Consider the following 15,298-nt stretch of genomic DNA (forward strand, 5'->3'; position numbering starts at 1 on the left):
ATATTTTTAATTATTTATAACCAAAAAGATTGCTAATTTTATGCAGTTTAGTAAATTTCATACTCATATAATTTTTTATTACTCATTGAATTTTTCTGGGGTTTTTTTGCACATGAAGTAGTCTTAATTTCCATAAGAAAATTTTCAAGTTATTTTAATTTTTTTTATTAGTTTTATGAAAAATAATTATTTAAACACATATATGTAAGTAAAGGTACTTTATTATTATCATATTATATTTTTAGATTTATATTATTTGGCATTAAAATCGATAATAATTAAGAGCATTTATTTGAAATGCTACTAAATAATTAAATATATCTATATATTGGTATATTATAATATAATGCAAAATTATTTTGTTGTTAAAAATTATTAATCAAATTATTTCGTTATTAGAAAATTTAAATCTAAAATTACTTAAATTGAAGTTCAATCGTATGATTTTGAACAAAATTTTTACATTATATAATTGTTTTATTTATTATATTTTAGCAGCATTTGTTCTGTTTATTTTGTATAAAATTTCAATATTATTTATAATTTATTCCATCACTCTAGTTCTTTAAAAATTGTTATTTTTGATTAAATCATTTCGATTAACATTTATTACCATAAGTATATGTATAAAAATCTAGTCTATCTTTTTTCTTGGTTAGATTTCCAAAGAAATAATTCTAAGACTAATAGTATAAGATGCCTTCAATGCATTTATTAATATTATTTTAGTTATGAAAATATTAAGTTAAATATATTAAGAACTTGTACTATATATATTATTTTATATTTTTATATAGAATGTTACTAGAATATATTAATAAATATTTTATATGAAAATATAATCGTTTGATAATTATAGTATTGAATCAGGTAATCTCATATGTATTATATATATATATATATATATATATATATATATTATATTATATTTTATTAAATACTAATTTATCAGTAAGGCCATACAAGTCCAACTGATTTTACAGCTTTATCAAAATATTTTTCTACGGGAAAATTAAATGATGATTTTTTTCCAAAGTAAAAAGCTGCTCCAAAAATACTAAGTGCGCCTCCAATACTTAATGTGAAAATGGCTTTTGAAAGAACCTGAAAAAAAATTAAAGAAAAATAAGTTATAGTAATATTTAATATAATAAAATCATATGGTAAAAAAGATAGATTTATAGTTGGCAGTTAGTTTGAGATATAACAAGTGATTTATTTGGTAATTTAGCTAGGTATTTTTTGTATAGTTTTAATATTTGTGTGTTTAATTTGAAATATTGTTTTCAATTTTCAATTTGTCGACAATTGAAGACTTTATTGATTTTTTACAGATTTGTATATTTTGGTAGAACCAAAACAAAAAGTAGAATAATTTTTTACAGAGTATATTGGAAATTCATCTAAAAAATTAGTTATTAAAATGATCGTGTTAAAAAATAATAAGGACTATTATGAAATATCTAAAATTTTAGAAGTGGTTAAAATTTTTTTTTACCTTATCCTGCCAAGCTCTATTTTCTATACATTTTCTATAACTCATTCTGGTAAATGATACAGAATTATACAAAGGTACCCAAACTTGAGGTGCAATCCAAAATAGAAAATCATCGAATGTTTTACGAAGTCTGTATGATTTTTTGTTGACTAAATCTCTCATCTAAAAATAAATTAAAAATTATTAAGTCATAAAAAATATCTCTAAAATAAATTGTGTCTTGAAACATTTGTAATAACAAATTAACAAATTCTAATATTTTTTTTTATTGCAGTGATGTAGTTGAGAAGTGAAATTACATAATTTACCTCGACGATTTTTTCACCCTAGTCTAATATTGAATTTTATTTATAAACTTATTTTTATTATAATTATTTTTTTTGGTAATTATTTACCTCAATATAGTTATACATTGCTAAATCACAAATAGCATGAGCGTCGTCTACTCGTTTTTCCGTAAATTCCTTAAAAACATTTTCCATGTTTTCATCTCCAAATTTTTCTATAAGATCATCTAATAACGAGCAGTCTTCAAAACCTAAAAAAATAAATATAACTTGAATAAAAAAGAAATAATAATATAACTAATACATGCTAGAAATTATATCTGAAGTTATATTAAATAAAAAAGTTTCTTGAAAAAAAAATTATTAAAAAAATTTAAATAGAGCAAAAAAGATATGATGAAATAAAAACTAATAAAGATTATATTTACTGTTTTTAACATTTCCAAACTAAAAATAAGTATTACTTTTTAATAGAAAACTATTGATTGTGATCATGACACATATCTTTTTCTGGCTATGACGACTAAATGATATTTTTACATGTCCCTATAAATTTTGAAAAATTGGTAAAATATGCGCACAGTCGTTGAATTTTTCAAAAATCAGTTCTGATACAAACAAAATGAGTGTTAATATTTTAGTGATTTTTTGGCCTTCATAAAATCGGGTGCAATAATGACTAATAAAGACAATTTTGTGAACTTTTACCTGCATTCATTCCTTGTCCATAAAAAGGCACCATCGCATGTGCAGAATCTCCAATCAAAAGAGCCTTGTCTCTAACATGGTAAGGAGAACACTACAATTTTAATGTTTTATATCAATACAACACCATAATTTTTTTACCATAATTTTTTATTTGTGTTTCAGATTACCCCTTACTTTAACAGAAACCAACGGTTGTGGTCCTCCTTTGAAGAAGTCTTTGGTCAACCTGTCTTTTCCTATTAGAGGTATGGAATCCGGGAAATATTCCGAGAAAAATGTATGTAACTTTTCGGGACTATTCAGCATTGAAAATTTTTCAAAAGGCATGAATAAAGTTACTGTCCAGGATCTATCTTGATTTGGCAGTGCTATCATCATGAATTGACCTCGGGGCCAGATGTGGAGAAAATTTTCGGGCATTGCAAACTAAAATGATAAAAAAAAAATAGCTTTGGTATTTTTATACATTTAAAACATAGTTCAAAGTATTTTGATTTTCGTTAAAGGATAATTTTTATATTCTAAACAGGTTCTGATCTAATGCTTACTAGATTCCAACCAGATCTCAACAAGATTATTGCAGTAATACTAGTTTTTCACAAGACTCTTACCCAGACCTTAAAATTTTATATTTATATTTCCACTAGACCCTTGAATCAAGTAAGATAAAAATATTTTGCATATAACATCGAATTCGATTTTTTATTTTCTAGCAATAAATAGAAAATTTAAGACATTTTTTTAGTGTTTGTCAAATAACTCAGAAACTTTGTTTGAGACACTCTTTTTTACTTAGCATTGCAGAAACTAGATAAAACTTACTAAAATTCTAAGTAAACAATGACACAATGTCCGATAGAAATGTCTTGTTGAATTATGGTTAGATTTTAAGTATATTCTTACTAGATTCTTATCATATTGGTACTGGGTTCTCATTAGATTTGTATTAGTTTATTGTTTTTTTACTAGATCTTTACTAAATTCTTGCTTGTGCTATATACATCATATATTCACAGATATTATAAATTATATATAAACAATTAGAAATTGCATGATTTAGCTTTTTGTGAAAGCAAAAATTTTATTTTCAAAATAATCAGTTGAGCATTTGGTTCAAAGAGGTGAATATCATTTTTATTGTAGTTAGAAGTTAGTTATGTATAAGTAGTAGGAAGTTGATGTAATTTGCTTTAAGGCACCATGTCACTTACAACTAGTTATATAACATGTTAGTCCAACATATATTCCTAAAATGGTTATACTTGAGACTGGATATTTAGGTCATAAGTTCCATTTGGGAAAGAGCACCATTAATTAGTGTGTAGAAAAAAATCTTGTGACATGTTTTTGAATTTATTACTTATTTTATTAAAAGTTTAATTTTCATTCAAAAGTCGGGAGTGTAAATTAGAAATTCTGTTTATCGAATAAAACATAAAACATTAGTATATTAATAAATACAATTTTTTGTTGAATTTTACAAATAATATTCTATTAAAAAAGTGTCGTGATATTGTGAAAGTTTGGTGATATTCCAAGGAAGTCCAAGGTGGTGCTGAAGAAATTATGAGGTAAGTCAATTATATATTTATTATCAATATTGTGGTTTGAATTTTAAATTTATTAACAATTACCTTTCCTTCTTTGTCAGGAGGAATACAAAGTTCCATGTAACCATGTTTAATGTAAGTTTGACTATAGTCGAACATGGCCTGTTTCATCATATGTCTTCTGACCATGGAATATGCACCATCAGATCCGATCACAAAATCAAATCTACTATTTGTCGTGGATTTGTCTAAGGTACTGAAAAAATTTATATTAAAATATATTCAGTCGAATATATTGGTAAACGTCTTATAAGAGTTACACATATAAATTCTATTCGGTGAGTTACATAGTTAAATTCTGCAATATGCAGAACCTTATATATAACTAAATTATTTTTTAGATATTAACAGTTATTAGATATATCTGATTTTGATACGATTCATTAGTTGTGATTATAAAAAACAATTTGAGAACGATGAAATACTAATATTGAAAAACGAAAGAACAAAATTTTGAATTTGTACTACAAGAAAATTCAGGCCGAAGTAATAGCTGGTATCACATGGTACATTATTAGCAAATTTTTAAGATATACGAAAATTGTACTATTTCTGCACTATAGGTTAGAGCTATCCACATTTTTTTGTACCATTAGATATATTCGCATTTCTGAAATTAGATATTAGTAATTTCAGAAATGTGAATATATCTAATGGTACCAAATATTTTGGATGGAGGTTAAGTGCTTATACATTTTGATTTTAAACTTAGGAACTATTTTTTATTTAAACTTGGTTAAACCATATCCCATTTTTGATTTTGTTGTATTTTTTGCTCAAGTTGATTTTGTTCTAATTGCACATTTCTTAATTAGTTTTTTGTCTATCACTTACTTTTGTAGAGTTATTTCACCATCATTGAAGTTTATATTAATCAACTTCTGATTGAAGTGTAAATGGACGTTATTGTATTTTTCGGTTGCTAAAAATAATTAATGAAGATTTTGTAGATTCAACTGTAATGCATAATTAATATTTAATATTTTGATGAAGGTATAAAATATTCACCTGTTAATAATATTTCATTAAGATATCGTCTGCTCACTGAGTATATGCACTAAAAATAAATAAAAAATAAAAAAATTAATAATAAGATGTTAATGCAGAAATATTCTCAATGTCAAATGAAATAGATGTCAATAATATATATATATATATATATATATATATATATTAGTGATGTGCCAAGTCGAATCAAGTGATTCGAATCATTCGAATCAAGCCTTTAACGACTTGATTCGAATCAGATTTTACTTGATTCGAATCAACTCGCATCAAGCCGCGAAATATTTACTGTGATAAAATATGTATTAACACAAATTTTTCATAAATATAACATTTTTCATAAATATAAATATAAAAAAAATGTTTTAATTTAATTCAATATTATAATAATATAAAAAATAAATATCATAAATATAAAAAATAAATAATGAATTAAATCATGCGAGCCACCCGACTTTAATATGCTTAAATGTATCAGCCGACTCCAATCGTCTTTGTGTGACTTTAACCGCATTCATCGACTAACTATATCATCCGACTTCATATGATTCAAACCGAATCAAGCGGCGATATGAGTTATTCCGACTTCATGACTCAAACCGAATCAAACGGCGATATGAGTTGTTCCGACTTCAATTCTGATTCGAATCATCCCGACTTCAAGCCGTTCGAGCGATATGAGTTAACTGTATGGGCGATACAATGCGTCGTCGTTCTTGCGTGTTTATTTATTTTACGGAGCGCTGAGAGCGATTTTATTCGTGAAATATCAATACCCAATTTTGATAATAATCAAGTGTTTTAGATTTTAAATGTTATCAGAATAAACCACTCGAAATTATGAAACGAGTTTCGGGAATCTTTCAATATAAATAATTCTCTTTTGAAACAATTACTACTTATAACACCAGAAAGTCAGTAAATAATATGTTAACTTCTGATTATGTAAGTAATGGCAAATTCACATTAATGAAATTAACTTTCAGCTCTCAGTTTAGATGCGATCCTTTACTGATTACATAGTAAAATAAACAATCGACCCATGATTCCAAATATTATTTTATATGCTTTAGTGATGCACAATTGTTTGGTAATCTATTATTGTTAATTAATTTGAAGATATGTTTTAGCCGTCCTCAAAATTACATCATTTTTAATAATTTTCAGAATATACTTTTTGATAGTGATTTATGTTTACAATTTCTACTTTGTCGGTTATATTGGTTAAACTGACAATTTTGATTATAAATTTGGATCACTTTTACTACATTAATACATCCATGATTTTTTTTGTCCATATATATACTTGATTCGAGTTGATTCGAATCATGATTCGAATCAGGTTTTTTTCTGATTCGAATCATTCGAATCGGGAATTTTTCGAGTCGGCACATCACTAGTATATATGTATATATATATATATATATATATATATATATATATTAATTCATAATATCTTATACCAAACACCCCTGTCTGACTGACATATTGAAAATAATATATTAAAAAAAAATCTATTCTACAGGATAGTTGATATATACATATATCATCAGCATAAGAACTTCTTGAAACATTTTAATATTTTGATTTAATGCCGAATAATCAAAATTGTTACGAAATTTAAGTTGAAAATATCGATCGGTATTTTCTTACTGACTTTCAGGAAATTATTCCAAAATAATTTCTTGTAACAAAATTTCTGCAAATGAAATTTTTAATATATCTTTACCAGAAACGTAAAGATATATAAAAAATTACAAATTTCAAAAATTCGGTTTCTGAACATTTTGGCATATCTTATAAAAAATTGATGTATGTGTGTGTGTGTGTGTGTGTATGTGTGCGAATACAATTTTCGTCGACGATTTTGGGAACACGGTTCGACCGATTATAATTACTCTTAAAACAATGATACCTATTAATGACACGTGCTGATTAGTTTTTGGCAAAGGTTGGTCTAGCCGTTTCGAAGATACAAGGCAAAAAATGACACAAACGGTAACTCAGTTTTTAAGATAAAGGAGCATCCGATTTTAATAATTCAAAAAACATTGTTTGTATTGACAAGATGAACAACTGACAAGATGAAAAAAAGTAATAAAAATGTCATTATTAGGTAATGATCGAAAAAAGTTTACAATTTCCAAAATATGTCAAAATAAAAAAAAAAAAATTTCAAAAAAAATTAAAATTTTTCAAAAATCTAATTTTTTTCAAGATTTGAAACAAATAAAATTAAATTTTTAAAATTTAATTTTTGGCACGGAAAGTTCCAGCAATTTGCTTTAAGGCACGATGCCATACACCACTATTGTTCTAATTACTACGGTTGGTTGATCAACTATTAACACGTTGTACGCCATGTCAGTCGTATGTGTCTGACGCTAAGAAGTTCTAAATGATACAATTGCAGTATGTTCCAAAAGTTTGGCATATCAAGAACAGAACATGAAAATCTTGTTCAAAAAAATTGTCAGACATGTACGACTGACATGGTTCATCGAGAAACAAGTTTTAATAAAAGGTCTAGTCAGTCATATATGTTCAGCATAAAAAGTAGTGGGTTTTCAGGAATTCTGGCAGAAAAAATTTTTTGATGCTATAAATTTTCCTGATGCATTTTTACCTAAATTATTTAACAAAGCTACCATAGCTCATGTGAAAAAATTTCTGATATTATCGTGATAATAAACGTGTTATTAACATTAATACATTGTGCAATTTTTAAATTATATACCAACTTGATGAAAAAAAAACAATTCTTGCAAAATTCTTCTATTTCACCAAGTTTTGCGATGATATATGCGTTGGAAATATTTTCATGTCTGGAGCATAGCGTAAAGGCGCTTTTATGGTTTTATTTAGCAAAATAGTTAATTTATTATCATTCCACCTGTTTAGTTCTTGCATCATAAGGAATTTCTCTCAAAGATCCATCGGTTCCATGAATCATCCTGGCTCTCATTGGTATACCATGGTTTTTAATCATGACGTCTTCTAAACCGACAGATTTTAAGGCTGCTCTTGCACGAACCGACATCGCCAAATTAATAGATTTTCCCATAACATGTTCTGCTGTCCTGATATCTAAAAATAATTAAATAATATAAAATAATTGTATCTTGATTTTATAATACTACTAGTGTTATAATACTACTAGTGTTTTTTAGTTGAAGTTCTCTGAGTAAATTAAAGTGAATCCGCAAATTATCCGTTTCATTGAAGTGCTCTTTGGTAAACCACATTTTTTGTTTTTTGGTCTGACGTTAACACAAACAAAGCGGATGGTTTTCCAACTCGTGAACAGGTAACGTATAACTGCCCATGTGAAAAACAATGATTTTCTAAATAATCTATTTGAAATTTATCCCGCAAACACTAAGCGATTGGCCTTGCGACTTGTTATTGCGAAATCAAGGCAAACTGGAAATTTCAATCCTTTGAAGTCAAACGAAAGACCATTCGGAATCATTGGCATGGCACCAAATCGCCAGCAATTTTTGATTGTATGGTGAAATTCAGTGCGTGCACATTATTATTCTTTGCGGCAAGAATTGCTCGTTGACTTAAGCAAGCATAATTCTGATAATTCTCACTAATGTCATTACTCGAGTTTTTAGATAATCTATTTGAAATTATTTAAAACAATTATTGATTTTTTTTATTACTCGAATTTTTAATTACGGTGCGTAAAGTTCCAGCAATTTGCATTGAGGCACGATGCCATAAACCACTAATTTACCAAAGCTATAAACTTTGCGGAACCCGAGACCTTTCCAACGAATGCAATATTGTCAAAATCGGTTCGTGCGTTCTGGAGTTAAATCGTCAGGAAGGAAAACCCGACTTATATATATATATATATATATATATATGTGCAGATTTTTTAACGGTTATCTGGACTCTCGTCTAGAGTCCAAGAAGGTTTAGGCAGAATAACTCGAGATTTTGCATATCAATCACATTCTAAAGATTTAGCTAATTCGAAGAGTATGGTTGACTAAGTAATATAAATTATTTACACATACCGGGAGGTCTATGAAACTTGCCTTAAGGTAAAATACTTATACCTAGTCAATGTTTTTCTATTTTTTATGACTTGTGAATTACCCGATCTGATTACGATTCCCACAATGATTTATTAAAAGTCATTCAAACAATAATTATAAAATTTTATATAAACGATATCAATTACAATTGTTTGTAATTAGTGTGTAAATACCGCTCAATATCATTCTTATCTATTTTATCAAATCTTAATGCATTTATTATCATTTACATACAAATCATAGTGCACTTGTTATACAAAACAAATATATCAGTATCACAAAAAAACAACTGCCAATTTTTAAAAAAGTCTAATTTTTATTAAACGCATCAAACATTCAGAGTATACAATTATTTTTGATATTTTAGTAGTAAATTAAATTTAATGTTATCGAGTGTTCGTAAAAGATGGCGAAAGGTCCAACATTCGGAATTCGTTTTATACAAAAGTTGCATGCAACATGCTGTCCAAAATTAGCCGTCAACAAGGAAGTTGCGTACAGGACAAGTATATTGTTATTGACATACTTGAGTTACACAGCGTTTCATGTTACACGAAAACCAATATCGGTTGTGAAAAATGTGCTGCACAGGAATTGTTCAGAAGTTACACCTGATGGCAGTTTATCAGCAGGCCAAATGGCAAGTGATCCACATTGGTGCGAATGGGCTCCTTTTGATTCCCCAAATAGTAAAGCACTTTTTGGAATACTTGATTCATCATTTCTATTTGTGTACGCTTTTGCAATGTTTTTTGCTGGTTTCGTTGCCGAAAGAGTCCGGTTAAGGTATTTTCTTACCATAGGAATGATTCTAACGGGAATATTCTGCTACTTATTTGGGTTTGCTCGAACCATCAATATGCATCAACTATGGTACTTCATTGTCGTCCAAGTTTTTGCAGGGATAGCTCAATCTACCGGTTTTCCCAGCGTGGTGACTCTTGTTGGCCGATGGTGCGGAAAAGCTAAACGAGGACTTATTTTCGGAATATGGAATTCACATACGCCTATAGGAAATATTTTAGGCACTCTGATAGCTGCTCATTACATCGAAGGAGATTGGTCTTTGTCATTTTTAATTCCCGGCGCCATCACTTGCCTCGTAGCTATTTTGATTTTCATATTCTTGGTGGATCACCCAGAAAACGTTGATATAGAAATAGATGCTGGTACTGAAGAGCATGCAGAAGCCGAAGGACATAAAGCAATTAGTTTCTTAGGAGCCCTTCGTATTTCTGGAGTCGTCGAATACGCACTGACCTTGTTCTTCTCCAAACTGGTCAGCTATACATTTTTATACTGGTTGCCGAATTATATCCACAACTCGACCACTTTGGGCGCGAAGAAAAGCGCGGATTTGTCAACCTTATTCGATGTAGGCGGAATAGCAGGTGCTATTTTGGCTGGATTGATTTCTGATCTATCTGGAAGATCTGCTTTAACTTGTGCTGGCATGTTGATTATAGCAGTTCCTACGATGCTTGTTTACCAAAAATGGGGTTCGATTAATATAGCGATGAACATTGGAATGCTGCTATTGGCCGGAGCTTTGGTGAACGGACCATATGCCCTTATCACCACATCAGTTAGTGCTGAATTGGGAGCTAAAACCAAGGGTGATTCTAGTGCATTAGCAACAATAACTGCGATAATTGATGGAACAGGATCTTTTGGAGCGGCTGTAGGGCCACTTTTGGCAGGAGTCGTCAGCCAAGGAGGATGGGAAAGAGTTTTCTATATGTTGGTGACAGCTGATGTTTTGGCACTCTTGATGCTCACTCGCTTGGTGATAAAGGATTGCCGCAAGAAAAAAGAATAATTGATCTTACAATTGTTTAAAAAATATTTATTATAATATATTTATTCTTTTTTTAATTTATTGTTTTTTTTGGTTTGCATTAAAATACTTTATTTCAGTGAATTGAAACAAAATACGGGTTTTACCAATAGGGACACAATCGACCTCAGAACAAGTAAAGTTTGAATTTTTTTATTAATGCTATTTTAAAGTAGGGGGCAAATGATGTGTAACCGGCCATCGCCTAAAATCGGTCGACTTCAAGATTGCGAGATGAACTGCCATATTTTCAAATTTAAAACGATTTTTTTTGTTTTTGGTTATTTTGGTTCTGAGCACTGTTTTTCAATTTATGACACCTGAATTCAAGTTGGAAGTATACGTAATTTCTAAGTTAGATTCAAAAGTATTTTTAAAAACAGTTTTTAATAATTTTTGGGCCATAATTGATCACCAAATTCTTTACACTGACAAGGTGTAAAGAATAAAAAATAATAGAAAAAAAAAACAAAACAGGCAAATTTACAGGAAGAATATTTAATTGACAATTATGACATAAAATAGACTAATGGTATGGCAACGCTGAGTTACGGTTCCATTTTTTATATAAAATGGTACTAAAATCTGTCAAAATGATAAGCGGTTGCTGTGCGTTCAGGCGTTTTACACATAAATTGTATCTTCTCGCACGTGTTATTATGACACATCACAGAGATGCATCAATTATAACATTTTTTTGACGTGTGTGCGTTTTTTAAGTCAGTTTTTTATAAGTTGAACGCCTGACTGCACCGCAACTATATAGCATTTTGACAGCTTTTAGCACCATTTTATATAAAAAAAAAAGTAACATCATAGCCTTGCCATAAAATTGGTATATTTTACGACAGAATCGTCCCATAGATTGATAGTTGTTCTAATTCTAATGATTTTTTTTTGACAAAGTTCTATATGAGGTGCAGTGTGATTTTTGTTAAAAATGTTACCATAAAATAGGTCATTCAAACAGAATTTATATTTTAAGAAACAATGAGTATATTTATAATTAATTGAACAGAAATACCCATAAAATTTGTGATATCTAAAAGAGTTTATTATTTTTTTGTTTATTATGTTTACCAATATATTTTAGTTTGATGGAATAAGAATTGATTATCCAACAGCACAAATTTCTTCTTATCTTTCTCACAAAATAAAAATTAATCAAATGGAAAATAACCGTTTAGCCAAAATAGCAAAAGATTTTTTGTTTATCGTAAACAACGAGAATTTTAGAGATTATTGTACTGGTCACAGGTCACATTATTATAGGAAAGTTTGGCGATATATTTGTAAAATGAACTTTTTGTTATATATATGATAATACAAATCCATAGTAAATATTGTGTGGTTATGATAGATTCCATAACATTTGCAAAATAAATAAATACGGCAATAGAAGTAATAATATTTTTACCAAAATATGACCAATATTATGGCAAGGCTATGTAACGATGTGTTCCATATAAAATTGTACTAAAAGCTGTTAAAATTCTATGTGGTTTGATCAGGCGTTTATTTATCCATACTCTAGATTCCATAATATTTGGAAAATAAAAAAATGGCGATAGAAGTAATATTATTTTTACAAAAATGTGCGCCTGACCAATATTATGACAAAGCTATGCTACGATGTGTTTCATATAAAATGGTACTAAAAGCTGACAAAACGCTATGTGGTTGCAGTTTGATCAGACGTTTATTTATTCGTATTCTAGATTCCTTAACATTTGCAAAATAAATAAATATGGTGGTAAAAGTAATATTATTTTTACCAAAAATGTGACCAATATTATGGCAAGGCTATGTTAAGCTGCTTTTTTTATATCAAATAGTACTAAAAGCTGTCAAAAATGCTTTGCTGTTCGATCAGGCTGTTCTCGTATATATTATCATGACACATCAGAAAGATGCAATTTTGATAAGATTCCTTTTTTATCGTTTGTGCATTTTTAGGTTAGGTTTGATATTAAAAGCGCCTGACTGGACAGCACCACTCAGCATTTTGACAGTTTTTAGTACCATTTTATATGAAAAATGCAACGTAACATAGCTTTGCCATAACGTTGGTTTATTTTATGATATATTTAATGTGTGTTTTTTTAATGCAATTTTTGTCATTTTTTACATTTTCAATACAAAACAAAATATTAAATTTCCCTTCCCCCAATATTTTATTATCTTTAGTTTGATTTTGGCAAGTTTACTTACAATTTTTTCCAAACTTTTTTTTTACTGCAACATATTGATTATTATTATTTAACCTACGTGAATATTTGCTATTTTTTTAGATTTTATTATCATAATTATATTTAATTGCGTCGTTTAGATAATTATTATTAGACCACATGGTAATAAGTTGATACTACAGGTCAACAACGAATCTTGACATTGAACCTCTTTCATTTTTTCTGTTTATTTAATTTTGACGTCAATATCCAAAAATTAATTTGGACTCTTGTATTTCCTAGTATTGTTAATTAAAAATTCTTAATCCTGGGGTAATAAATAGTGCCAATAGAAGAAAGAAGTGTTAAGGCTATACAAGAAAATTTTTGTTGGTAAATTGACCGATTTTTGATAAACTCATTTGATTTTGATTAGTCTAGTTATATTTAATAAAAATGGAAATTTGACATTGAACCTTTCTGATTTTTTGTTTATTTAATTTTGACGTCAATATCCAAGAATAAATTTTGACTTTTGTATTTCTTACTATTGTTAATTGAAAATTCTAATTCCTGGGGTGATAAATAGTGACTATAAAAGAAAGAAGTGTTAAGGTTATACAAAACTTTTTTATTGGTTAATTGACATATAAATTCATTTGCTTTTGATTTGTGTAGTTGTATTTTAATGAAAATTAATCTATTTGGGCTTTCGATTTGTGCTTAAATCTTTATTCTACACAAAACATATCTCCTACATAAATCAAATTTCAGCTATATAAATTGTCCTAGTATTTTTCAACTCCTTTTAAGAGCAGATAAATGCAATATTTGTTAAAATATCCTACTTTTTTTTAAAATAAATCGGTCATTTTTAGGTTCAAGAACAAAACTAGAAATATGTGGCATTACATTATATTAGACAAATGACTAAAAATACCCATTTTCTTAAATAATTCAAATAAATTACTTGATTACTACTGTAATCGTTAATTAGTTTCAATGTCAACATTGACGTTTTTTTTTGTATTTTTGTTACATAATCTAGAGTTGTAAAATAATTTCTTTAATACATCTACTAATGATTAAGTAGTCACGTTTTATGATTTTGTAGATTTTAACATTTCGTGCTGTGAGATAAATTAATATTTTTGCAAATCACTTCCCGTATACATTTTTTTTAAGATTTTGTAAAAGAATTTCAAATAATTTTGAATAATGATGCTTGTATCACGATTAGCTATTGAAAATAAGATACTATTGAAATTACCTTGAATTTTGATTTTTTTATGATTTGCCAGAAATTTAAATTTATTATAATTGGTTGGTTAAAAATATTAAAAAAGCATCTGTGTAAAAATTGACCATAAAATTAAATTAAATATATATGTGTGCTAAAATTTACCAGTCATCAATTTTTTCTTATAAAAACGGTTGCACCAAAAATTCAACAACCATTTGATATTCTTTATGTTTATCGTTGCAGCAATGCCCCCAAAGGCTTGTTTCACTTGAAGTCATATTTGCATCGTTTTTTTTTTTTTTTTTCAAATAAAAACTGATATAAAAACTGATATCAATAATGATCAGTAATTGATTTATTGATTGATTGAATGCACTATGTAACTTTAATTTACAAATGATTCATCCATCAAAACTAAATGTTTCATATTATCTAAACACGCGAATCGTGAATTATCTGTATGATTTTATAAATAGTAAATAATTACTTTTTAATTCATACTGTATATTCATATGTTGATTATTTGTACTAAATGTTTTCTACTAACTACTTTTTAATTTATATTGCAAATTCATATTCTAATAATTCCTATAGAATGTTGTTCTGCAGTAAGTGTTTGAAAGGTTTATCTTCAAGTATGTTTTTATTTCCCAAGAATAATAATGAAAAGGGAAATAACTCATCGAACAAAATAAAACACTTATGCTAAAAATAAGTACATTGATTTACTCATCATTATCAAAAACGGATGTTTTTGATCGTACCTTCTCTGTATTCAAATAAGTGCACTTCAAATCCTCTTCTCCCCAAAAAACATGCTGCCAGAGAGAACCTACCTGGAAATTAAAAAACATTGTTATTAATATTTTTTATGACTTGTTTCATATTAAATA

The 15,298-nt window shown here is 27.9% G+C and overlaps 2 protein-coding genes across 3 annotated transcripts in view; one reads left to right on the plus strand and one right to left on the minus strand.

Annotated features, from left to right (window-relative positions):
• Positions 1-933: 933 nt before the first annotated feature.
• LOC113385157 (kynurenine 3-monooxygenase-like) overlaps positions 934-15,298 on the minus strand; it is an 18,929-nt gene continuing 4,564 nt past the window's right edge. The window contains exons 1-10 of one of the 2 annotated variants that reach the window (XM_026622978.1): positions 15,170-15,226; positions 8,002-8,195; positions 5,112-5,160; positions 4,938-5,025; positions 4,128-4,299; positions 2,668-2,919; positions 2,494-2,584; positions 1,894-2,036; positions 1,499-1,660; positions 934-1,104 (exon numbers count right to left, since the gene is read on the minus strand). In XM_026622978.1, coding sequence (XP_026478763.1) covers positions 949-1,104; positions 1,499-1,660; positions 1,894-2,036; positions 2,494-2,584; positions 2,668-2,919; positions 4,128-4,299; positions 4,938-5,025; positions 5,112-5,160; positions 8,002-8,172 — 1,284 coding nt within the window. In that variant the 5' untranslated portion in view covers positions 8,173-8,195; positions 15,170-15,226 and the 3' untranslated portion in view covers positions 934-948. Of the gene's footprint in view, positions 1,105-1,498; positions 1,661-1,893; positions 2,037-2,493; positions 2,585-2,667; positions 2,920-4,127; positions 4,300-4,937; positions 5,026-5,111; positions 5,161-8,001; positions 8,196-15,169; positions 15,227-15,298 lie in introns of those variants that run through there. The other variant, XM_026622977.1, reaches the window with a different exon arrangement.
• Positions 9,564-12,181, plus strand: LOC113384760 (glucose-6-phosphate exchanger SLC37A2-like). The gene is made up of 2 exons (XM_026622519.1): positions 9,564-10,953; positions 12,153-12,181. Exons 1-2 carry the CDS (start codon positions 9,564-9,566, stop codon positions 12,179-12,181), a joined length of 1,419 nt encoding a protein of 472 aa, XP_026478304.1.

This window comes from Ctenocephalides felis, unplaced genomic scaffold, assembly GCF_003426905.1.
Source record: "Ctenocephalides felis isolate EL2017-DRISC unplaced genomic scaffold, ASM342690v1 CF-g0.4_SCAFFOLD_03571, whole genome shotgun sequence".
NCBI classification, from domain to species: Eukaryota; Metazoa; Arthropoda; class Insecta; order Siphonaptera; family Pulicidae; genus Ctenocephalides; species Ctenocephalides felis.